The 22,450-nt window shown below is 38.5% G+C and overlaps 3 protein-coding genes across 3 annotated transcripts; 1 reads left to right on the top strand and 2 right to left on the bottom strand.

Moving 5' to 3' along the window:
• Positions 1–3,259: 3,259 nt before the first annotated feature.
• On the bottom strand, positions 3,260–6,738 carry LOC120436005 (duodenase-1-like). Its single transcript, XM_039606205.1, has 5 exons — positions 6,643–6,738; positions 6,424–6,571; positions 6,215–6,344; positions 5,227–5,490; positions 3,260–5,141 (listed from the first exon to the last, which is right to left on the bottom strand). Exons 1-5 carry the CDS (start codon positions 6,698–6,700, stop codon positions 4,977–4,979), a joined length of 765 nt encoding a protein of 254 aa, XP_039462139.1. The 5' UTR covers positions 6,701–6,738; the 3' UTR covers positions 3,260–4,976.
• A 3,421-nt stretch (positions 6,739–10,159) lies between these two features.
• LOC116327907 (duodenase-1-like) lies at positions 10,160–11,380 on the bottom strand. Its single transcript, XM_031749599.2, has 5 exons — positions 11,314–11,380; positions 11,084–11,231; positions 10,871–11,009; positions 10,496–10,759; positions 10,160–10,404 (listed from the first exon to the last, which is right to left on the bottom strand). Exons 1-5 carry the CDS (start codon positions 11,369–11,371, stop codon positions 10,240–10,242), a joined length of 774 nt encoding a protein of 257 aa, XP_031605459.2. The 5' UTR covers positions 11,372–11,380; the 3' UTR covers positions 10,160–10,239.
• Positions 11,381–15,561: 4,181 nt separating this feature from the next.
• Positions 15,562–18,515, top strand: LOC116327929 (granzyme A-like). Its single transcript, XM_031749622.2, has 5 exons — positions 15,562–15,731; positions 15,932–16,073; positions 17,112–17,250; positions 17,404–17,673; positions 17,746–18,515. Exons 1-5 carry the CDS (start codon positions 15,677–15,679, stop codon positions 17,908–17,910), a joined length of 771 nt encoding a protein of 256 aa, XP_031605482.2. The 5' UTR covers positions 15,562–15,676; the 3' UTR covers positions 17,911–18,515.
• The last annotated feature ends 3,935 nt before the right edge of the window (positions 18,516–22,450 follow it).

The raw sequence follows: 22,450 nt of genomic DNA, 5'->3' as shown, positions 1-22,450 counted from the left end.
CTCCTTCCCTGCATGATAACGGGTCACAGTGAATCAAAACAGTCTGAGTTATAAAGAGGTCATCATGCAGTATTCTATCATATGCAAACTTATATTGTTAAAAGATTATACTGACTACAATTTTCTATTGACAATAAGTAAAACAGCAATTGATACATACAGATAAGAGTCCAGCATTATCGCTCATCTGTTAACGTGCTAACTGAACACATCAAGTTTAACTGGCTATAAAATGTTGCTGATAATTCTGACTTTCAACAAACAACCACATGCACATCAAAGAAATACAGCATAATAAAAAATAATATTAATAATAATACAGATACACACATATACACAAAGTTTTATACATATTGCATGTCGGTTAAAATTGCAACACTCTATTGATATTTATTTGTTGTTTGCATTGTTTTTTCATTATTTTACTTTGGCTCATATTCTGTCCAAAGTTTCGGAGACTTTTTGACATCTTTTGGCATCGGACTCTGCGCTGCTTCGCATCACCAGAACCTGAACTCAAGCCACTGGCTCCCTTTCAGCACAAGTCTGAAGGGCAGCCTGAACCTGCTTTGTGCCCTGCACACCCCCAGCCTGCACCTTCTGGTCCTGTTCCGCCATAGGTTTCCACACTGTCTGGTCCTGCTTCGCCCAAGCCGGTGGTCTGCACTCCACTTGAGTCAGTGGTCACTGCACAGTCTGGACCTGCTTCGCTCGAGGGTCTCCGTTGACCTCCTGAGGGGTGCAATCTTTGCGGCCACCATCGGTCTCCAGTCCTGTCGCCCGATGGTTTTTGTCATTATTGTCAGCCTCCAGACCCAGATCCGCTCCGCCTTCATTGCTGGCCTCCTGGTCAGCTTCCAAAATTGCTCTGTCTTCGCCAGCGGCCTCCTGAACTGTTAGTTCTTTGTTTTGGTCTCTAATGCTCCTGTTTTTCTTTGTGATCACTCGAAACACAAAAGATGAACCTTTTGCTAAACAGTCTGTTTTGCTGGTATTAGTATGATTATTATCTACAATATTTTGATTTCTAACCACATCCTTTGTTCAAGGTAAGTTTGCATGTTTGACACTTGTGTTGCATGATCATAATCATAGTGCCACATCAGTGGCAGACATGCTCGTCCATCATTATGCTAACACAATTTGGTGCTCATTTTTAGTTTAACTTGAAATTTAAGACACTTTAGGCCTCCTGTTTTGTTTCAGTCAATATCCTTTTTGGCCTCCTGGTCAACTGTAGGTACAAATCAAGTAACTTTGGATACTTTTAATGAGTGGAAACTCAGATGTAAAGACTTTACTGTGGAAATCAAACTTTGTCAGTATGATTAAGTGGCTATTTTGGATTATACCTCATTGCCAGTGACTTTTGTGACTTTCTTCTTTGCTTTTTTCTCTTACTCTCTGCATCTTTCAATGATGAAGCACAGAAACCAGTTTCCTGCTTCAGTTCTATCATCAGACTCATTGGTTTTCCATTTACACATAAATGACTAAGATATGACTTAACGGAAGCAATGCACGTCATTGGAGTCAAGTTAACAATAAATTTTGCATCCACCAAGGTCTTCAAGGTCATCTTGGTTATGTAATGGTTGAAAACTGACAAAAAGCCTTATAGTATAGTGTGTACTGGCAACATATAGACATTATATGTGGAAGCAAACTACAATGTATTTAAAATTTGTTTATTCCAAGCTTTTTGGATTTTCTTTTCTCTGATTTTTCACATACAATGATCGACTTGTAGTTTAACTATACTCACAAGTAAAGAAGGCAGATGCCAGGCTTGAGACAACTGAATGGCATTATCTTTGAGATCTACAGCAAACTAGATGAACCACAGACACTACAGGATCCAGATAAGCTACTGCTTGTAGAACATGTACGTAAACAGTTCGTTGCACACACATTTGCTGATTTGTCATGCATTTAGTCTTTGTACCACTAGTCTGCCTATATTATTATTTTGCATTTGTTTTCCTATAAAATCTTTAGCTGTAGTACATGATGCATATAATCTATTGCTGTATAATTCAAATCTCATTAGCCTGTGGACAGAGTGTCTGCTGTTCAGCCATTAGAAGATGCCATTCAACAATTTAGCTCACTGAACTGTCTGATAATGTTAGGTGTAGGCTGTGTGCAGGCAGGAGTGGTGGTAAGGAGGACCCAAAGTGCAGACTCTCGGAGGCAAAAAGGTGAACTCAAAAACAGCTTTAATGCTGAACTCAAAGTAACAAACTTCCAAAGTGCAAAATAAACTCAGGCAAGCAGACAGAAACACACAGCATAGTAAGCGGTGATCGCGACAATGACAAACTGAAACACAGGGCTTAAATACATAGAGGAGCAATCAGGGAATGGGCAACAGGAGGGAAACACAGCTGGGGCAAATCAGGACTAACGAGACAAGGAAGCAAAACCAGATATATTAACATAAGACATGGACCTTCAAAATAAAACAGGAAACATAACACAGACTCACAGGCAGGCACTACAGCAGAGGGAACAGAGACATGGGACCAGGGCAGACACAGACACTGACTGGACACGGGGATATAGCAACTAAGGATACACAGAAACGCGAACTAGACAAGGGGATACAGCTGACAGGGGAGACAGAGCAACTAGAGAAGACAGAGACATAAACCATAAGACAGAACTCAAAGAAACCAAAGACTAGAAATTATAAATAATATAATAAACTCAAAAGCCCTGGGTCAACGACCCAGGCATCCTAACAGATAAAGCTTTCAGCAGAGGTCTGTATTTCTGAATTTAAAAAAGTCCATGTCAGATGCTAAGTCATTACCTTACCTCATCCAAATGTCATCCATAATTTTCATTCTTAGATAAGAACTGATTTCACTCTTGCCACCCTTGTCCACATGCTGAATCTCTTAAGGCTGTTTCCCTTGTACTATGCCACATTGTTAAGGAGACTAGTGTAAGGTCATTCAGATTCTCAGCGCACTGTTCTTCTCTTTTCCTAAGTTCTTATTAATTCTCGTACCCAGCTCAAGGACAAGAGGTCAGGAAAAGACGAAGGGAAGGATTTCTGGAATGTATCCTATATTAAATGTTTTTGTTTTTTCTTGACTGTTTAAAATGTTTGTCCTTCTGCAACCTCCATAGCTAGAATTATGCACTGGAATCTCGAGAGATTAAGTAAACAGACATCCAGAGGTGAAGTTTTTACACACTGTAACTTTGTCATAAGGATGGACCCACACCTTGAGCATTGGGAAAGGTTTAATAAGTTTATTTACAAGCTGTGAATAAAACAGAATGGCACTGTCGGGTGAGATTGAGGCTGAGTACATTATCTGGCTGACACGAAGATCTGCCCACATCTAAGTGTGTTCTTCAGTCTTAAAAAATCAGCCTCTGTGCCTTTGATAAGCTGCAGATGAGTTAATCAGCAGATTGATTAAGTAGAGAAACCAATAGCGGAACAGAAGAAGTTGTATTTGGCTTTTCTTTCTACACATTGGTGTAAAAACAGTCGTTTTTAATGAGCCTTCTTTTTTTACATCACTTCTCAGACGAGACATTTTTAGGCTAGCTTGGATATCAGATCAGAAAGTGAACGTTCTTAGTTCTTACCTCGCCTTTTACCTTCAAAGATAATGTAATTTATCTAATTTTAAATGGACAACTTTTTTGAAATGAAGAGCATAAAAAGAAACACCATTATTCATTTGCAAAGGCCAAAGCTACCAAAACACATGTGATTAGTGTGAGAAACTGTTTTGGAATGAACAAAACCACAGTCACCAGAGAGATGAAAACACTGCATTCACACTGGCTAATGACTAAAACAACAATGGCTTACTAATAACTAGTGCAGTTACATTTACCCCATAGCATACAGCAGATAGGAGTCGAGCATTATCTCCCATCTTTCAATCTGATTGAACATTTGTAAATGCTTAGAAAATGTTGCTGACTAAAAATACTTGCTTTAGACAAACAACCACAAGTACAGCAGTAAATGCAGATACATGCATATTCACAAGGTGTTAGACATATTGCATGCTCTGCGTGCAGAACTAAAACATTGCTGAGATACTGAATTCATATATGCATGGTTTTAGTATTAGGGCATTTTATATTTTGGCTCATATGTGAGCCATGTTTTCCGAGACTTTTTTTTTTTTTTTTGGCTATCGTCACGGGTCTTAGGTTGAAGCAATTTTCTTTTTGTATCTATAGCAACGTTTTGCTTTGTAAAGTGGAAAAAACTAAAAACCTTTGGCCTGTTCCTTGGATGTTCCCACAGCAAAGTTGCCCAAAAAATTTTGAAAACCAGATGAGTAAGAGAAAATACAGTTTCAAGCTTCAGGTTTTATTTTTTGCTTTTGGAGTCACTGTAATGCCAAAATGCTTAAAGAGATTTAATCATTCCTGACACCTGACAGTATAACAGAACATCTTGACTCAGGATTACATTTCACTTCATGAAATGAATTTAAATGATATTCATATGGAAACATGAAATACTGCAGTAATCTCACAGGTTGGAGGTGCTGTTGGTTGGTGTCAAGAAGGAAGAGTTGGCTTTCATAGTGTGAGAGGGAAGGTACATCCTGGACAGCCTGCAAGTTGGTTGCAGGCATAACACAAGGAGACAGAAAACCATTCACTCTAAAATCTAAAATCATCAATTAAGCAAACAAGTGTGTTGGTAAACTATGGGAGAAAGCCTCGGCCAACAAGGAACTTTAAACCCAGAACCTTCTTTCAGTAAGTAAATGGTTCTTACCACACACTATTCTGATCTCACACCAAACTCTCCATTTTCTTGTTTCTGACATTTGTGAAAAGTTAATCGAACGCTGCCCCCTAATGGTGAAAATCTAGCTCTGATTATGGCAAAAACTCCCATTGAGGTCTAACAAAATGATCATGACTGTTTGGAACCTAGGGAAGGAAGGTAGGACAAAAGATGCACTGTGGAAGAGAGCCAGAGATTAATAGCATTTCTTTTTCTTAAGAATGGGTTTGATCCAAGAAAGGAATTTTGATATGTCTGTATAAACGTTGGGGACATCCGGATAGTCGCAGATTTTGTTGTTGTTAAAGGAAACGACACCAACTGCCAAATTGTCACACACCAGAGGGCCACCAGAGTCACCCTGTGAGGAGGAAATATTATTACTTGATATGTCCATCATCAATCTTTTTTTAATATCATAGGTTGTAGAAAGAAAAAAGAGTTACCTGACAGATTCCTTTGTTTTTAAAGTATCCACCTGCACAAATAACTTTAGCCGGAAGGATATTCTGCCAAACACTCTGACACCTGTCCTTGTTAATGATGGGGACATCCACCACTTGCAGCTCGTCAACACTTTCACCGTTACTTTTTATGGCCCCCCATCCAGCTACAATGCAGGTTTTGTTTTCCTTTAGGTTAATTTTCGGATGTGGAAGTTTAATTGGCTTAATAATTTTGTTTCCTTCCAGGCGAGCTTTCCTGGACAGCTAGTGGCAGAAAATAAGAAGTGAGATAGAAAACAGAATACTTAAGGCAAATTTAATAGGGTTTAAATCCAAACCATAACAGTGTGTCCACATGTGTAGCTGGTCAGTTGAATAACCAATATGTACTACAATACACAATCATCACTAACATGTTTATATGAATTAGAACATCTATTAATGTGCAACACATTGTTAAAGTAAATAAAAACACATGTTTGTCACATATATTGCAAAAGGCAAGCAACAAGGAACTTTCTTTCTTTCATGTGCTTTCCCATGATTAATGTATCCAGGGCCAGTTACATAAAATAAACTACAGTATTGTGTAAAGGTGTTGAGGCACCACTTATTTCTTTATAGTTTGCTTCCAAGGAGCCAGGCTTCACACATGGCTTGCTGAAATGCATAAAATTCATGTCATGTCCAGTTCTTATACCTGACCATTTTCAGAAGATTTCTGATTTTCAGAATTCTTTTTGAACAGTGACGAGGATAATGCGGTTTGACAGGCATAAAATGGTATTTTTTCACCAACATGGTGACTGTCAAACAGCTACTAGCCAAACACTTGGCCAAAACAAAACCAAAAGACAAAATCTATCTATATAGCATCAACAGAACAGATAAACGATATTAGGAAGTCATGTAAGTAGGACATGCAGCAAAAACCTGACACAGGACCTAAGAGACACACGTCTATGAGATTCAGTAGTTATCTACTTACTTTGAGAAGCATGATATCATTTCCAGATAGAACATCATTAAAAGAATGTTTGCACATCTTCACATCATATCTCATTGTGTCATCAACCTTCTTGAGATTGTGAGTGCCCAGAACAACACTTGTAGGATTCCTACATTAATGATAAGAGAGATATTGAATGTCTATATTTAGATGAATTTGAGGTTGCATGAAGAGTTTTGATTACTTACTTAGGAGCACAGTGCGCCGCAGTCATTACAAAATATTCACTGACAAGGAAACCTCCACATATGTGTCCATTGTTGTCTTGCACTGATGCCATATACATCATCTGCTTTTTCTCAGCCTTTCTACCTTTTATGATTTGACTCCCCAGTGCTGAAAGCAAATGTGCAAAATTTAAAAGCAACACGCTTTTGCACATTTGTAAGAAATGGATAAAATCTTACCATTATGTCCAAGAAGCGTCAAAATTTGGAAGAGCAGAAACCCTTGCAGAGCGTGCATGATGCATGGAAGTCGGGTGAAAAGTCTGTTGACCACTTTATACTTTACCTTGCACTCTGTCTGTGGTTTTGGTTTTTTTTTTTTCACTTCCTGTCTTCTCAACAGTCATTTCACATTTATCTTCACAGAACATTTGAATCACTCTTTATGCTCTTAGAACTGAAAAAGCATTTTGGATGAGAGGTGAAACGTCTTCAAGAAACTTCCAGACGCTTTTCTTTCCGAGCTCCAGCTTAATTAACAGAGTGATGTAGAGTAAATGCTGTCACATGTATATGGAGATACATGTATACAATCTACACACACAGAAGTAGTTTGTGCAGGATCCCTGATACATCTAACTCACGAAATATAATTAAAAGCACTGTCTTGTTGGAGTGCTCAACAAGACAGACAACAAGACAACAGAAGCTCCATGATCATTTCAGGCTGAAAAACACGAATGCAGGAATCAAGATATCCAGAAGAGCAGCATGGTTAGCAAACATGGCAGTTTTTGTAGTTGTGTAATGACCTACTTTCACGGTCCTATTTGTGTTATACATGTGTATATTGATGTGTGTGCAAAGCAGACCAAACCAGATCGTCACACTACCACGACATATTTTACTGTCTGTGTTATTTTTCTTTTCTGAAATGCTGTTTTATGTCAGATAGCAATGGTACACACACACACCTTCCAAAAAGTTAAACTTTTGTCTCATCATTCCACAAAGTATTTTTCCAGTCTTTCAAGTCTTGGGGATCATCAAGATATGTTTTAGCAAATGTCTCTTTGGTCAGCAATGGTTTTCTCCTGAACTCTCCCATGGATGCCATTTTTGCCCAATCTTTCTTATTGTTGAATCATGAACTGAGCTTGACTGAGACACGTGAATCCTGAGGTTCTTTAATGTTGTTCTGGTTACTTTTGTGACCTGGATAAATCATGGATGTGCGCTTGGAGTAATCTTGGTAGGCCGGTCACTCCTGGGAAGGTTCCACTTATCTGGGGGCCGGGTTGCGGGGGCAGCGGCCTAAGCAGAGAAGCCCACCTCCTCCAGCTTGTCCGGGGGAACACCAAGGCGTTCCCAGACGTTCTAAGGCCAGTCGAGAGATATAATCTCTGGTCCTGGGTGTCCTGGGTCTGCCCTGGGGCCTACTATCATTGTATATAAATTCACAGAACTGCATTCAGAGTCTGCGTTTGAGTCCTGCCTGCTCTCGGAGTATGACAACCACCCAGTGATCCAAAACTGGACCATCCATATCTATAAACATTCTAAAAGCATGTGGCTCTACAAATTACCACAGTATAAAATTAGTTTACAACAATGCCCTATACATTCTTTTTTTTTTTTTTTTTTGTCTGTCCCATTTGGTTCTTTAGCCGTCAGAATTGTTGTCTGAAGACCAACAAGGATACCAAATGGATTTATTCTGCCAAATGGATCATCATGGCATTGCCGTATTGGTCCATTTGATCAAACTTTGTTGTTATTATTTATTTTATTTTCAGTTGTTACAGATGGGACAGACATGACTGGGGGATAGGAAAGGGAGAGAGAAAGAGAGGAAGGAAAAGAAAAACAGAAGGGAAAAGAGACAGTGAGAAAGGGCACTTACAAAGACAAAGAGGAAGAAAAAAAAATCTCCTGGATCACCTGTTGAGAGAAAAGAAGAGAAGACAAGCAAAAAAAAACCAAACAAAAAAACAAAGCAACATACTAAACACAACACCATCACGTTAATCTAGCTAAGTGTGAACATCAGTAAATACTAAATATTGAAAGTTGTTGTGCAGCACGCAGGACAGACAGCGCACAATGTGCTTTGAAGTAGCAGCCAAGAAAGGTGTAGTTTATGTCTACGAACAGTGAACACCCGTGTGCACACCTGTGTGGATCAACACGCTTGTATACAAAAGGTTTCCCCATGTAACGGTCTGCTAGAGGGTGTGGAGGCCCATAGCCCCGTCCCCAGGGCATGAAGCAGGCATGGAGGAGATCCAGGCTCCAGACATCCAGAGGCCCCAGAGTGCGAGAGCCCAAGGAGTACCACGGAGGGGCATCCGTGCCACCTTCCTGGGAAGGGCTGAGGAGATCCCCAGGCGAGGGGGTCACCCAGTAGCCACGGAGCAGAAGCCAGAGGGGCTGCACTGGCGTGCCGCCCGGCTCTGCCGGCAGCCAGCTGTGCCAGAGTGAACCGAGTTGCAGGCCCGAGGCGGAGGCCGAGGCCCCTTTGCCCGGAAGAGGCCTGACCGGCGACAGGCACCAGGCCCGCCAAGTGGCCACGGGAGTGAGCTGGTGCATACCTGGCGCCCAGCCCGGACACCAAGAACCACCAATGCACCAACCCCTGAGGGCATCAGTTACCAGCAGGGAGTGTGGTGAGGGGAGATAGGCCTCCACACTTGGAGGGCCTGGGAGTACCCAGGGAGGTGGAGTCTAAGACCCGACCTGACATATAGACACAGACAAACAGGCACACACAGACATAAACATGCTTTCCCACCCTCATGCACACATATGCAAACACTCAGCATTCACCCAACGTAGGGACAGACATACATAGACATGTACACACAATCATACTCCCCAAACATACTCTATGCCCCGGGTCCAGGTACCCTCGCCCCAGAGAAGCGGCACCAGACCCAAGAGATGTGACCCTTTCCCCCGGGGTGGAGGCAAGCAGACCACCCCAGGCTCCGCAGCAGCAGCTGCCCTAAAAGAATGCCCTATACATTCTTTTAATCAACTTGGTGATGTACAGTTGGAGCACTGTTGTAAACAAATTTTCAAAAACACAAAAAATTACATCCTTAAGATACAGTCGGTACTTTTTCTAAACTATTTTAGTGATATGCATAAGAGATTAAATGACTGCCAGATTTGATTACTATGTGAGCCGTGATGCATTTGTTTCTCATATCACTATGACAAGCAGAAATACTAGTTCCTACCAATCATTCAGACAATCCCAATAATATAGCTAATTTCCATTGTTTTCCTGTCAATCATAAACTTCTAATTTACCACAAATTATTAAAATATCTATATTTTAATATGAGAATTGATTCTAGAACATATTTTGTATCGGAATAATTGGTATTAATCTGTACACCACTAGATGGCATCAATGCTAATGACATTTTGATCTGATCTGCCCATCACTAGCATTGCAGATTACAGTTTGTTTACATGAGTGTCTCTTTTACGGTTATAGCTGTTGCTCACTCAGCAGTCATGTCACATTCAGTATTCATTAGTATTTAGTTTGTTTCTCATTAGCTGCCAAATAAATTGCAAAAAAAAAAATAAAAAAATGCTTTGACGATTGATGACGATTAGTACTATATGTTGCTTATTCTTCATGTGACACCAAATTATTTTCTGGACTCCCTTGTTATTTTTTTTAAATGAAATATTTCCCTTCTGATATTGTTACTAATAAAACCAGACCGTGGACTAGCAGATACAATTTTTATTTCTTTTTTTTGGTCACACAAAGAAAAAGACAGCAAAATGAAGCAATACAGCAGAAAAACAATTGTAGTTTTACAAATAACTATTCGGGTTTTTCAGAATTGCATTGATCCATAGGAGGTATTTTGAGATGTCTGTATAAACATTGGGTGCTTTAGGGTAGTTACACTTGCCTTTGTTAAAAGAAACAACACCAACAGCTAATCCTGCGCACACCAGAGGACCACCTGAATCACCCTGTGAAAAGGAAGAATTTTAAGGTGTTTATACATTTGACAATGAGAGACCAGTTATTAATTTCAGTGAAAGGAAGAAGAAGAAAACATACCTGGCAGAATCCCTTGTGTGTGGGGTAGCCACCTGCACAGATAACGTTGATGGGCAGACGTATATTTATGACAGAATATTGTTTCTTACAGACTTTCTTGTTAATGACAGGTACATCCACCACCCTCAGTATATTGGTTGGAGCACCATTTTCCGTTATTCCCCATCCAGCCACTTGGCACACTTCATTTTCTTTTAGGTTTATTTTAGCTCTTGGAAGTTGAATTATTTTTACTTTGTCGCTTAGCTGAGCTTTTCTAGAAAGCTGAAGAGATACAAAATCAAATCACAAAGTTAACATTCAAAATTCTTATGCTGTAATGTAACGTAGATAATTAGATCACACAACTATGTCATTTCAAACTGTTGTACTTACTTTAAGGAGCATGATGTCGTCACCCAGTAAAACACTTAGATAAAATCTAGTCTTGAATTTTTTATTGATACTTATTGTTTGGCCTTGACTTATTGTTTGGTCGAGATTGTGGTTACCGAGAACAACGTGCGTGGGGTATCTGAAACAGAGATTATTAAGAGGCACTCAATACATTTCCTAAACCTGTTAAATAACATGAAGACTGATACTTACTCATTGTCACAGTGTGTAGCGGTGACAACAAAGTCTTCGGTGATCAGAAATCCTCCACATATATGACCATTTTTGTTTTGCACTGAGACCATATACAACATTGAGTTCCTTGGGACCTCCTCCCCACTAATGATGTCACTTCCATGTGCTTCAAAGAAAAGAAAAGAAAAAGCATGCTAATGTCCATATGAAATGGTTGGAGAATAATGACTAAGAACTGTAATTCTTACCAGCTTGTTTGAGACATGTCAAAACATTGAGTAGCAGAATTATTTGCAGACCGTGCATGATGCCAGGAGAACAGTTCACTTCATTGTAGGCGTGTCAAGCTGACACATTTATAGTGCTTCTAGCCACATCCTTTTTTCAAGATAATTCTGAAAAGTTTGTTAATGCAAAGATAACTGATTTGCTATGTGAAACACATCGATTATGGTATGTGTATAAATTTATTTAAGTATGTTATACAAATTAATTAATTAATTTTTATCATTCCTAAATGCAAATTGTGTTGTGTTTTAAATTGAATGGGTAATTGGGAGAAAGAATTTAATTAATATTAAAAAAACAAAAAACTTCAGCATTGATCCATCCATTTCCTTCTGCTTTCCCTGCCAGGGTCACGGCAGGGCTGAAGCCATAAAATAAACTAACAAGAACTTATTTGTACTGTGAGATAAACATAAAAACTGCACACAAAGACCCCAACCGCTCAGGAAGTTTGAACCCAGAAGCTGGTTTCAGTGAGGAAACAGCTCTCATTATGGAGCAAACACTGATAACTAAACATGTATACATTATATTTAATTTTATTTTAGTTTTGGATGTTATAAAATAAACAAATGAATTTACATTGTAAACTGCAAAGAAAACAATACAGTTTTGATGTAAGATATGTAAGATGAGTAAGATGAGTAATTAGATACAGAAAAAGAGTAACAACTAATCAAACACTTTATGCATCACCTTGCTGTCTGTCTGTCTGTGGTTTCATCAACACTTTTATCTGTTTCTCTTCTGAAAGTTTTCATCCAGAGAATATCAAAGCATTTTTGTTGTTTTTTTTTTTTTGTGGGTGTTGTTGTTTGCTTCTAGGGGTGTGAAAACTCACACCTTGGCTTGACAGCCAAACATGTGAAACAATGAAACCAGTTTCCAGTTTCACAGATTTTTAAGCAGCATATATCACTGTTTAGATTGTCAACATGTATGTAACATTAAGTAAAAAAAATCCATAAAGGCATAATAAACAGTGACCACATAAAAAGACAAAACAAAACAATAATTTGCTCCAATCTGCATGTAGAAGCCCTGTTACATGAAAGGAAAAAAGCCATCCCCAGTAGTATTGCAGTTTATTGTAATACTTTATTTCAGGACAATGTTCAGGCTGTTAATATGTGTTATTTTCTTAAGGTTAGTTTTGTTACAAGATTGAGGATCCCATAAAATGAGCAGGGCCTAATGACAAGCCCTGTACTAGCAGCCTAGTTCAACTTTTACTTTCTGTTTTCTGGATTCACTTACCCTAACATCAGCGATCACATTCTAGGGTATGGTTGCAGCCAGTGTTGGGGTCATTACGTTACTTAATTACTCACTTTGTCAGTAAATAAATATTCTAAACATCTACAGCGAGTCCACTTCCCTTCACCTGACATGGTCTTCATCAGGTGTTGAGGAACCAGGACACACTGATGAAAAGTCAGCTACTGGACAAGAAGGCATAAGTGGACAAGGGATGACAATAAGGAATTTTTTGAATACCACTATGCACGTCAGTTTTATGCATTTATCAGAAATGACCACAGATGTGTTATGTCATTAAACTGTCCACCAGTGAACACAAGTGAGTGGTCAGTAGTGACATATTTATTCAACAAGTGAAGGACTCGCATGTAAGCTTCAAGATGTTTTGCTGTAGAACCTTGTGGCACATGTGCAATATTGTAGTATACTTCTCTATACTAGGTGAGCCACATAAACCACATTTTCCAGATTAAGATTTGAGCTCTGATGCTGACAGTTGTGAAACTATTGCTATGGTTAGTTGGAAAGCATCTACATCCACAGTGCTTCAAATCTGTTAAATTATCGTTCAGTGTCTGCAGAAGTTCTGTGAATTTATTATTTTTATCCTTATCATTGGCTATCTGTAGGTGTAGTAGCAATAGATTTGCTTTTTAGGGTGTACATGGATGCAATCTGTTTTTGTGCAAAGTTACTCTGCAGTGAAGGTTGAAGGTAACCTTTTACTGGGTCTCTGTTATTCGACCACTCAAACAAGATATTTCAATAGTTTAAGTTATTAAGCTGTTTGACAAAATTCGGAAACGGACTTGTTATTTGATCTTGCATGATGAATTTAATGTTGTTGTCACAGTGTGCAGAAGCAGACTGTGTGGAGTGGACAATAAAGGACCCAAATGCAGCAAAGCAAAGCGTGGAAACAAACTTAATATTAACTGAAAATGAGCAGTTTATTAAAGGCTGGTTTTAAATGTATAAAACAAGGGGCAAAGGCAAAATTAAACACTAACCTAAACTGGGTGAGCTAAGGCTAAACATAAAAAACCCTGAACATGAACATCTTAACATGACAAACCTGAAACATGAAGACTTGGAAACATGACGAGAAACAACAGACAACCTGACAAGGACTGAATGAAAACATACTGACTAAATACACACAGGAGGTGATCAGGTCAAGAGGAGACACATGGGGAAACAGCTGATTAGAATGAACATAATGATGCCACAGGGGAAGTAAACCTAAACACAATGAACACGGGACACCAGACCTCTTCAAAATAAAACAGGAAACATAATGAGACGCAGACACAACACAAGATTGACAACATAGGACACGCAGACATGAAACATGCGAAGAGCGAGGGAGACTGAAACATATGGGTGCAGACACAAGGGGAATCTAATAAACAATGAACTACAACAGGGCAACATAGGCAAAATACAAATGAACTTAGATAACGTAATGAACTTCAACATAAACCATAAACATCAAAATATATTAAAACTCAAAACGCTGGGTCAAATGACCCAGGATCATAACAGTTGTATGTTTCTGTTCATGAGTTTTGTTTGTCATTTATATAGAATTAAACAAGTAAAATAAAAAATACTGATGGCTGCTCAGTTTCCTAATAGATGCATCTATGTATAAATTTGAAAATCTTTGGTGACATACTTGAGTTATCGCATTCCCGAGATTTTTGGAAAACCTGACCTCTGACCTCAGCCTTGACACCATTATTGAGATTTGAACTCATCTGGGATTTGAAGCAGATGAGCCTATGGCAGGGGTTGGCAACTCCAGGCCTCAAGTGAGGGTGTCCTGCAGGTTTTAGATATCACCCTGGGTCATCATACCTGAATCAAATGATTAGTTCATTACCAGGCCTCCGGAGAACTTCAACACATGTTGAGGAGATAATTTAGCCATTTAAATCAGCTGTGTTGGATCAAAGACACATCTAAAACCTGCAGGACACCGGCCCTTGAGGCCTGGAGTTGCCTACCCCTGGCCTATGGTATCAATTTGAATACCAAGGTGACATGTTTCTTGAGTTATGATGTTCACAAGATTTTCAGAACATCTCACCTCTGACCACAATGCCAAAGAACCAATATTTGTTCATTGTTTTCTACCTTCTCTTTCTGTCCGTTATTAGATTAGAGATTATTAGATTATTATAAAAAGGTTTCCTGCAAAAGTCAGTTACAGTAATCTCAACACAGAAATTGGTGACATTTGATTTAAATTACCTTAAATTTAGCTTTTGCACAGATTAGTCAATTTAGGTCTCATGTTACGTTTCATTGACACTTTTATGACCCTCGCAGTTTTCATACTAAACCACAAGGTGGTGTTCTCTACTATATTTTGTGGGCTCTTGTGTCTTCAACCCAGTTCACTGTAATCCAAGTAAAACTATAAAATCAATCATCAATATTAAAAAGCACATTTACATGTAAACAAATTCACAAAGACTTACTAGTGTAAGTCTTGTGGTGCACATTTATAGTACATTTGGCAAATATGACACATATAATATCTAACATCTAACTTAATAACAAATGACAAAAACTCAGTATTAAACATTGTCTGCGTGATTACTTTTCATTCTTCTGGTGAAACTACTGCATCTACAACTATTCTCAGTAAATATTGTGTCTTTGTTATCATTTACCTCTGCACATACGGTTTCCTTTATTTTTTTCTGAAGTACACAGCAGCTTTCAGAAACCGGACTGCTGCCTGTACCCCGTGACAATGTGAGTTTCACTAACCCTCCCCTATATAGCAAAAGGGTGTGTGTGTGTGTGTGTGTGTGTGTGTGTGTGTGTGTGTGTGTGTGTGTGTGTGTGTGTGTCGATTGGGTGTAACTGTAGTGATGGTGGGGGTGGAGGAGGAATAATTTACACAGTACAGTTTTTAGGATTCGATTGGCTGTGTCCATTTTGTTGACTCATTAATTACTGTGTCCAGACCACATCCTTTCAGCTCAAAATATTAAGCCGTGCATCACAGTAGATTTGAAAATATTCAACATTAAAGACAGATAAGAAGAAATGTTGCGCCTCATCGTTTTCATCTCATGTGGCCTTCTCTTCTTCGTCCAGTCAGGTGAGTAATGTTTTATATTTTACTTTCATTTACTTACTGATAATTGTCTCCTTCATGTAAATAAACAGAATACAAAGTCCCATTACTGATATCTTTTTAGTCTTAGAAAGCCATTAATGCCGGGTGTTTGTTTCACTCACTTGTTCTTGACTTAATGTGCTGATTTTGTTATACGACTGGATATTTTCTTTTTGTTTTAGGTCATGGTTCTGAGATTATTGGAGGAGGAGAAGTCAGGCCACACTCACTCCCTTTCATGGCTTATTTGTTAAGTAAACACAGTTTCTGTGGCGGGACATTAATCCATCCACAATGGGTCCTGACAGCTGCACACTGCACCAAGTACGAACCCGAGTTACTTTTCTTGAAATTTAAAATCAAAATATTGCAGTATTTTTTTTTTTTTGAAACAGTGAGTGCATGATAATGATATTGGTTAAAAAACAGATTATGTCTGTAAACACTGATCACTGATATGGTCCGTGTAAACCTTTTTGCAACTTTACAAGTCTATTATTTTAAAGACCTCATTATATCGCCCCAATAGAAAACTTCTTTCTCAGACTGCTGGCTTACGTGTGGTTCCAAAGGGTCTTAAAAAAAGAACGTGAGACAGAGCCTTTAACTCTCAGACCCTTTCAGGATTCATGAGAAGACACCCCTCTACATTCAAGAATAGGCTTTTTTGAAAAAACATACTGCAATAGGCCTAGGCTGCTGGGGGACATCCCATGATGCACTGTGTTAATGTATTTATGCACCACTCTGCATTTAATCATTTGTTATTATTCATTTCTGACTCTTTCCTCCCACTTTGAGGTGACTGTTGTTGTGATTTGGTGCTATATGTGATGCAGCTGGAGTAAATTGAATATACTCATTAGTAATTGATGGATTTCCTTATGTTGATAGAAATCCAACTGGCATTTACTTGACATATCACTGTGATCTACCTGCGGTTCTTTTTTAAGGAAAAGCCTCAGCTCTTAGGAAGAAGCCTGTAACACATGAGTAGATTTGACTGTTTGGTACATTACTGAAAAAAAAGTTGATCACACTCCTTCCAGGCTTCAGTCACAAACATGCAAAGAATAATGCCTTTTAAAACGTAAATATCAAAATTATTTCGTGTTACACCTGCTCTAGAGCTGGAACAACAACATGGACATTTGCTTTCGGTCTGTATCTTTTGACTTATTTGAGCTATCCAACTAAGTTCTGAAATATTTAGTCCTAAGTCCTAAATAGAGGACATCCAGGGCTCTCTATTGATATCTCATGTGTCTGAGTGGCCTCTTTTAGCCCCGACGAGGAAGGAAATCTTAAAAAAAGTTCAATGTGAACTGTCATCACTACAGTAAAGTTTTTGTTATTTGACAGAATGAGGTGGGTTATCCTAGGTGCACACTCCATAAACGAAGAGGAAAAAGGTTCCAAGCAGGTCCAAGTGGTTGAGGAACTCTTCCCTCATCCTGACTATTATCACTATCTCCAGGGCAATGACCTCATGCTGCTTAAGGTAAGGTGATAATTGAGTGTCTAATAGCAATAGGTGGTTCAAGACTTTTGAACAATGCTGCAAACATACTTACTTTAAGGCCAACTCTGTGAAGGTAATGTATAGACAGCCATTATAAATATGTAATATTTCTTTTTATTTCTCTTTTTTTAGCTTAAGAAACCAGCAAAGATAACCAAAACCGTGAAATACCTCCCGTTGGGGAAAATAGTCAAAAGGCCTGCAGATGGGAGAAAGTGTCTGGTGGCTGGATGGGGACAAACTGAAAACAATGAAACATCAGATGTCCTCAAGGGTGGCCATGTAGCTGTGATCAGCAGACAGAAGTGCAACTCTTGTGATTATTACAACCGCAACCCTTATATCACCAGGGACATGATTTGTGCTGGTACATATGGCAAAAAAAACGATTCCAGCTGTTATGTAAGTATGACAAATGCATGTTCTTTTTATCTTTTGTTCATATATTTGATCATATATTTGATCTTGCTGCAGGGGGATTCAGGAGGACCACTGCTGTGCTACGGAATGTTGGTTGGAGTCACTTCTTTTGGATCTCATGGGTGCATGACAAAACCTGGAGTCTACTCGTTTCTCTCAAAGAAACAACTAAAGTGGATCAAAAAAACAATGAAGTCATCTGAAACCAAAAATCAGTGAAATCGAGCCGTACCAGCTAAGCGAGACGGGCATATTTGATGCTTTTTAAATCTGTCAGCGCTGTCACTGTTAACCACTTCCTTGAACATTATCCATTTTATTTCATTCTTCCTCTTCTTTATGATATTTTAGTTTTTACAGACTGTCCACATGATAGCAGCCCATGGTTAGTCTGTTAGGTAGGTTAGGTAAATTTGGCACAAACATTAACTTTTTCCAAATATCATATAACTCAAAGTACCTCCAAATGTGAATGCTCTTGTTTGTTGCAGAAAACTACAATGCAAACAGGAAAAGGATATTTTTAATGTATACAATAAATAAATAAATAAATAAATGAAAGTGAAAAAACAAAGCGAGATTAGCCAAAGAGATTCACCATGTCATGTATTGCAAACTTAAGCTGAAAATGAATGAATCTGTAAGCAGACGTTTTGACAAATATGTTTTTTTGAGTATGCTTTAATGTTTATTTCATTTCTCATTTTAAGTATTTTTGCTTGAAAAGCCCAAAACAACAATATTTTTTCATTAACTTTCTAGCTTTTCTACTTTCTAATAAAGCTTGTGGCATTATAAAAACAACAACACATCTTTCATTTTCCTGTTCTTTTCTTTTCTTCTTCTTTTTAGTGCATTTCCTTAATTGTGTCATCGCCTTACAGTAACTCCTAAGTCATCTTCATAAAATTTATATTTCAGTCCTTTAGTGTTCAAGTTAAAGGCATTTTATTCCTAATATTATTTATTGTAATATCTGTAAACAAGCTACCAGATGGCAAAAAAGTAATTATTCTTGAATCTTATCAAGATGGTTTCCTGAAGTACGATTAAAAAAAAGTCTGATATTCATCATCGTTCGGAGATTATTGGAGGGAAAAGAAAATTATTGCCGTATTTATTTTTAACAGACTATGCAAAAGATTGTGATTGTTTTAAAATTGAATTGTAACAATTTCACAGATACAATCAGGTTAAAAATTTTTGTAGCCTTACATGTCTGTACTTTAACTGTACATTAACTATTTACATATTTTCTTATTACATAGAATAGAAAGCATGGTGAAATTGACATCCCTGAAATCATATGAAAACGCTGATGAAAGACATTTGTAGGTTTGAACATTGCATATTACTAAAACAAAGAGTGCTGGAAAATATTTCATAAAAAGTAACATTGATATTTTTCAGAAAGTAAAAGAAAATGAATCAATTCTGTGTTAATGTTTTAATTAAAAAGTCTTTCAGGCTGCCTGGCAATCTGATAATGTTGATAAAACTAGAGGATTAAAACTGCTGCGTGTATTTAAAAGAAAATTTTTGTAGTATTTACTTACCAAACGTGTGTTCCTCTTGGTTTTACAAAATAAAACCAGATGACTGGTTGTAGATAAATAGCTGGCTCAACTTGAATGCGTGTGTTCATTCATTGCGTACTCTAGGATTCCAAGAGTACCATATAACTTGTCAAGTTGTAACGAGTTGGGCCATTAAAGTTAAATAGTTGACTCAGTTTGAATTTATGTAAATGGTAAATGGCCTGCATTTGTATAGCGCTTTACTCAGTCCCTAAGGACCCCAAAGCGCTTTACACTACATTCAGTCATCCACCCATTCACACACACATTCACACACTGGTGATGGCAAGCTACATTGTAGCCACAGCTGCCCTGGGGCGCACTGACAGAGGCGAGGCTGCCGGACACTGGCGCCACCGGGCCCTCTGACCACCACCTAACTGACCACCATGTGTTAATACATTATCTATCTTCAAAGATTTTTAGGACCATTACGTGTTATATCAACTAATTCAGTTACAGAAAGATGCACTAGTTAAAACAATTAGTAGATTAACAGCAAATATCATCCGGTTCCATAAAGGTAAAAACAGCAGCATAAGTGAAATATATTTAGACAGCAATTTGTTTGAACTAGTATTTAATTTATCATTAGAGTCAACTGCTGTGAAGTGAAAAGCTATTTTCACTCAATAAATCTTATTTCTTTATTATTTACTGCCAACCTAATGAGAAAAACACAACTTTTATCCAGTAAACACTTGGTGTCATATGACTTCTCACTTACAGTGGCTTGCAAAAGTATTCGGCCCCCTTGAACTTTTCCACATTTTGTCACATTACAGCCACAAACATGAATCAATTTTATTGGAATTCCAGGTGAAAGACCAATACAAAGTGGTGTACACGTGAGAAGTGGAACGAAAATCATACATGATTCCAAACATTTTTACAAATAAATAACTGAAAAGTGGGGTGTGCGTAATTATTCAGCCCCTGAGTCAATACTTTGTAGAACCACCTTTTGCTGCAATTACAGCTGCCAGTCTTTTAGGGTATGTCTCTACCAGCTTTGCACATCTAGAGACTGAAATCCTTGCCCATTCTTCTTTGCAAAACAGCTCCAGCTCAGTCAGATTAGATGGACAGCATTTGTGAACAGCAGTTTTCAGATCTTGCCACAGATTCTGGATTGGATTTAGATCTGGACTTTGACTGGGCCATTCTAACACATGGATATGTTTTGTTTTAAACCATTCCATTGTTGCCCTGGCTTTATGTTTAGGGTCGCTGTCCTGCTGGAAGGTGAACCTCCGCCCCAGTCTCAAGTCTTTTGCAGACTCCAAGAGGTTTTCTTCCAAGATTGCCCTGTATTTGGCTCCATCCATCTTCCCATCAACTCTGACCAGCTTCCCTGTCCCTGCTGAAGAGAAGCACCCCAGAGCATGATGCTGCCACCACCATATTTGACAGTGGGGATGGTGTGTTCAGAGTGATGTGCAGTGTTAGTTTTCCGCCACACATAGCGTTTTGCATTTTGGCCAAAAGTTCCATTTGGTCTCATCTGACCAGAGCACCTTCTTCCACATGTTTGCTGTGTCCCCACATGGCTTGTGGCAAACTGCAAACAGGACTTCTTATGGTTTTCTGTTAACAATGGCTTTCTTCTTGCCACTCTTCCATAAAGGCCAACTTTGTGCAGTGCACGACTAATAGTTGTCCTATGGACAGATTCCCCACCTGAGCTGTAGATCTCTGCAGCTCGTCCAGAGTCACCATGGGCCTCTTGGCTGCATTTCTGATCAGCGCTCTCCTTGTTCGGCCTGTGAGTTTAGGTGGACGGCCTTGTCTTGGTAGGTTTACAGTTGTGCCATACTCCTTCCATTTCTGAATGATGGCTTGAACAGTGCTCCGTGGGATGTTCAAGGCTTGGGAAATCTTTTTGTAGCCTAAGCCTGCTTTAGATTTCTCAATAACTTTATCTCTGACCTGTCTGGTGTGTTCTTTGGACTTCATGGTGTTGTTGCTCCCAATATTCTCTGAGACAACCTCTGAGGCCGTCACAGGGCAGTTGTGGAGCTGTTTTACAAAGAAGAATGGGCAAGAATTTCAGTCTGTAGATGTGCAAAGCTGGTAGAGACATACCCTAAAAGACTGGCAGCTGGAATTGCAGCAAAAGGTGGTTCTACACAGTATTGACTCAGGGGGCTGAATAATTACGCACACCCCACTTTTCAGTTATTTATTTGTAAAAAATGTTTTGAATCATGTATGATTTTCGTTCCACTTCTCACGTGTACACCACTTTGTATTGGTCTTTCACGTGGAATTCCAATAAAATTGATTCATGTTTGTGGCTGTAATGTGACAAAATGTGGAAAAGTTCAAGGGGGCCGAATACTTTTGCAAGCCACTGTATTTCCAGCTCATAACTAGAAATCCAGTTGGTAATTAAATTTTGCAGGTTTACACTATTCTGCATAGATAACATTTTGTTGGACAATTAAATAAGCAATGTACAAACCCCAGTGAATTATAAAAGCTGTTTAGCTCTCACTCTTATTTTTTTCAGCGGTTTACTCCAGGCTTGTTGTAATAAACGAACCCACACGCATTTTGTGAGCATATCTTACTTGCAATAACAGATTTAGATTCATTTAGTGATCTAAAGTTCAAGAAGGCCGATGTAAAACCATGATAATTTGCTTTGGAAACTTTTGACAAATTTTGCATAATCTTCAGATTATGCAGCAAATTAGATGAACCACAAAAACCACAAATCAGATAAAATTTGAACGTCAGTGCGCTTCCCCAAACTCCCAGTTATGACATTTTGGCTGTATTTAGTCGAAAATTGATGAATGTAATTTTGTAAGTTTCCCAGACATGACGACATTAGAAGGACTTTGGTAACTCAGTATACTGCATTAGGGTTGATGCCATTCGTAAATTTTCAGATTGACCTCTTCCATCATAAATTTGGTCTTTGATTGTAGGTAAGTGTGAATAAAATGTAATTAGAATTTCAAAAATAGTAAATATTATTGACTTGAAAACCAAAGCTAGCATACAGGCTTTAATTCTAGATTGTCTTTATGAGCTATTTTATGGAGCAGCTAAATTCACTGAATCCTTGCAGACCGATTGACAGAATGTAAAATAACAACGTCACTTCTTATCACTGCATCCTAGATTTGTCATCATTTGCTTGCGTGTCTAGAACACTGTCACCTTTATTCTTA

Source organism: Oreochromis aureus, linkage group 23 (genome assembly GCF_013358895.1).
Source record: "Oreochromis aureus strain Israel breed Guangdong linkage group 23, ZZ_aureus, whole genome shotgun sequence".
Classification (NCBI taxonomy): domain Eukaryota; kingdom Metazoa; phylum Chordata; class Actinopteri; order Cichliformes; family Cichlidae; genus Oreochromis; species Oreochromis aureus.
This window is presented reverse-complemented; position numbering and strand designations above follow the sequence as displayed.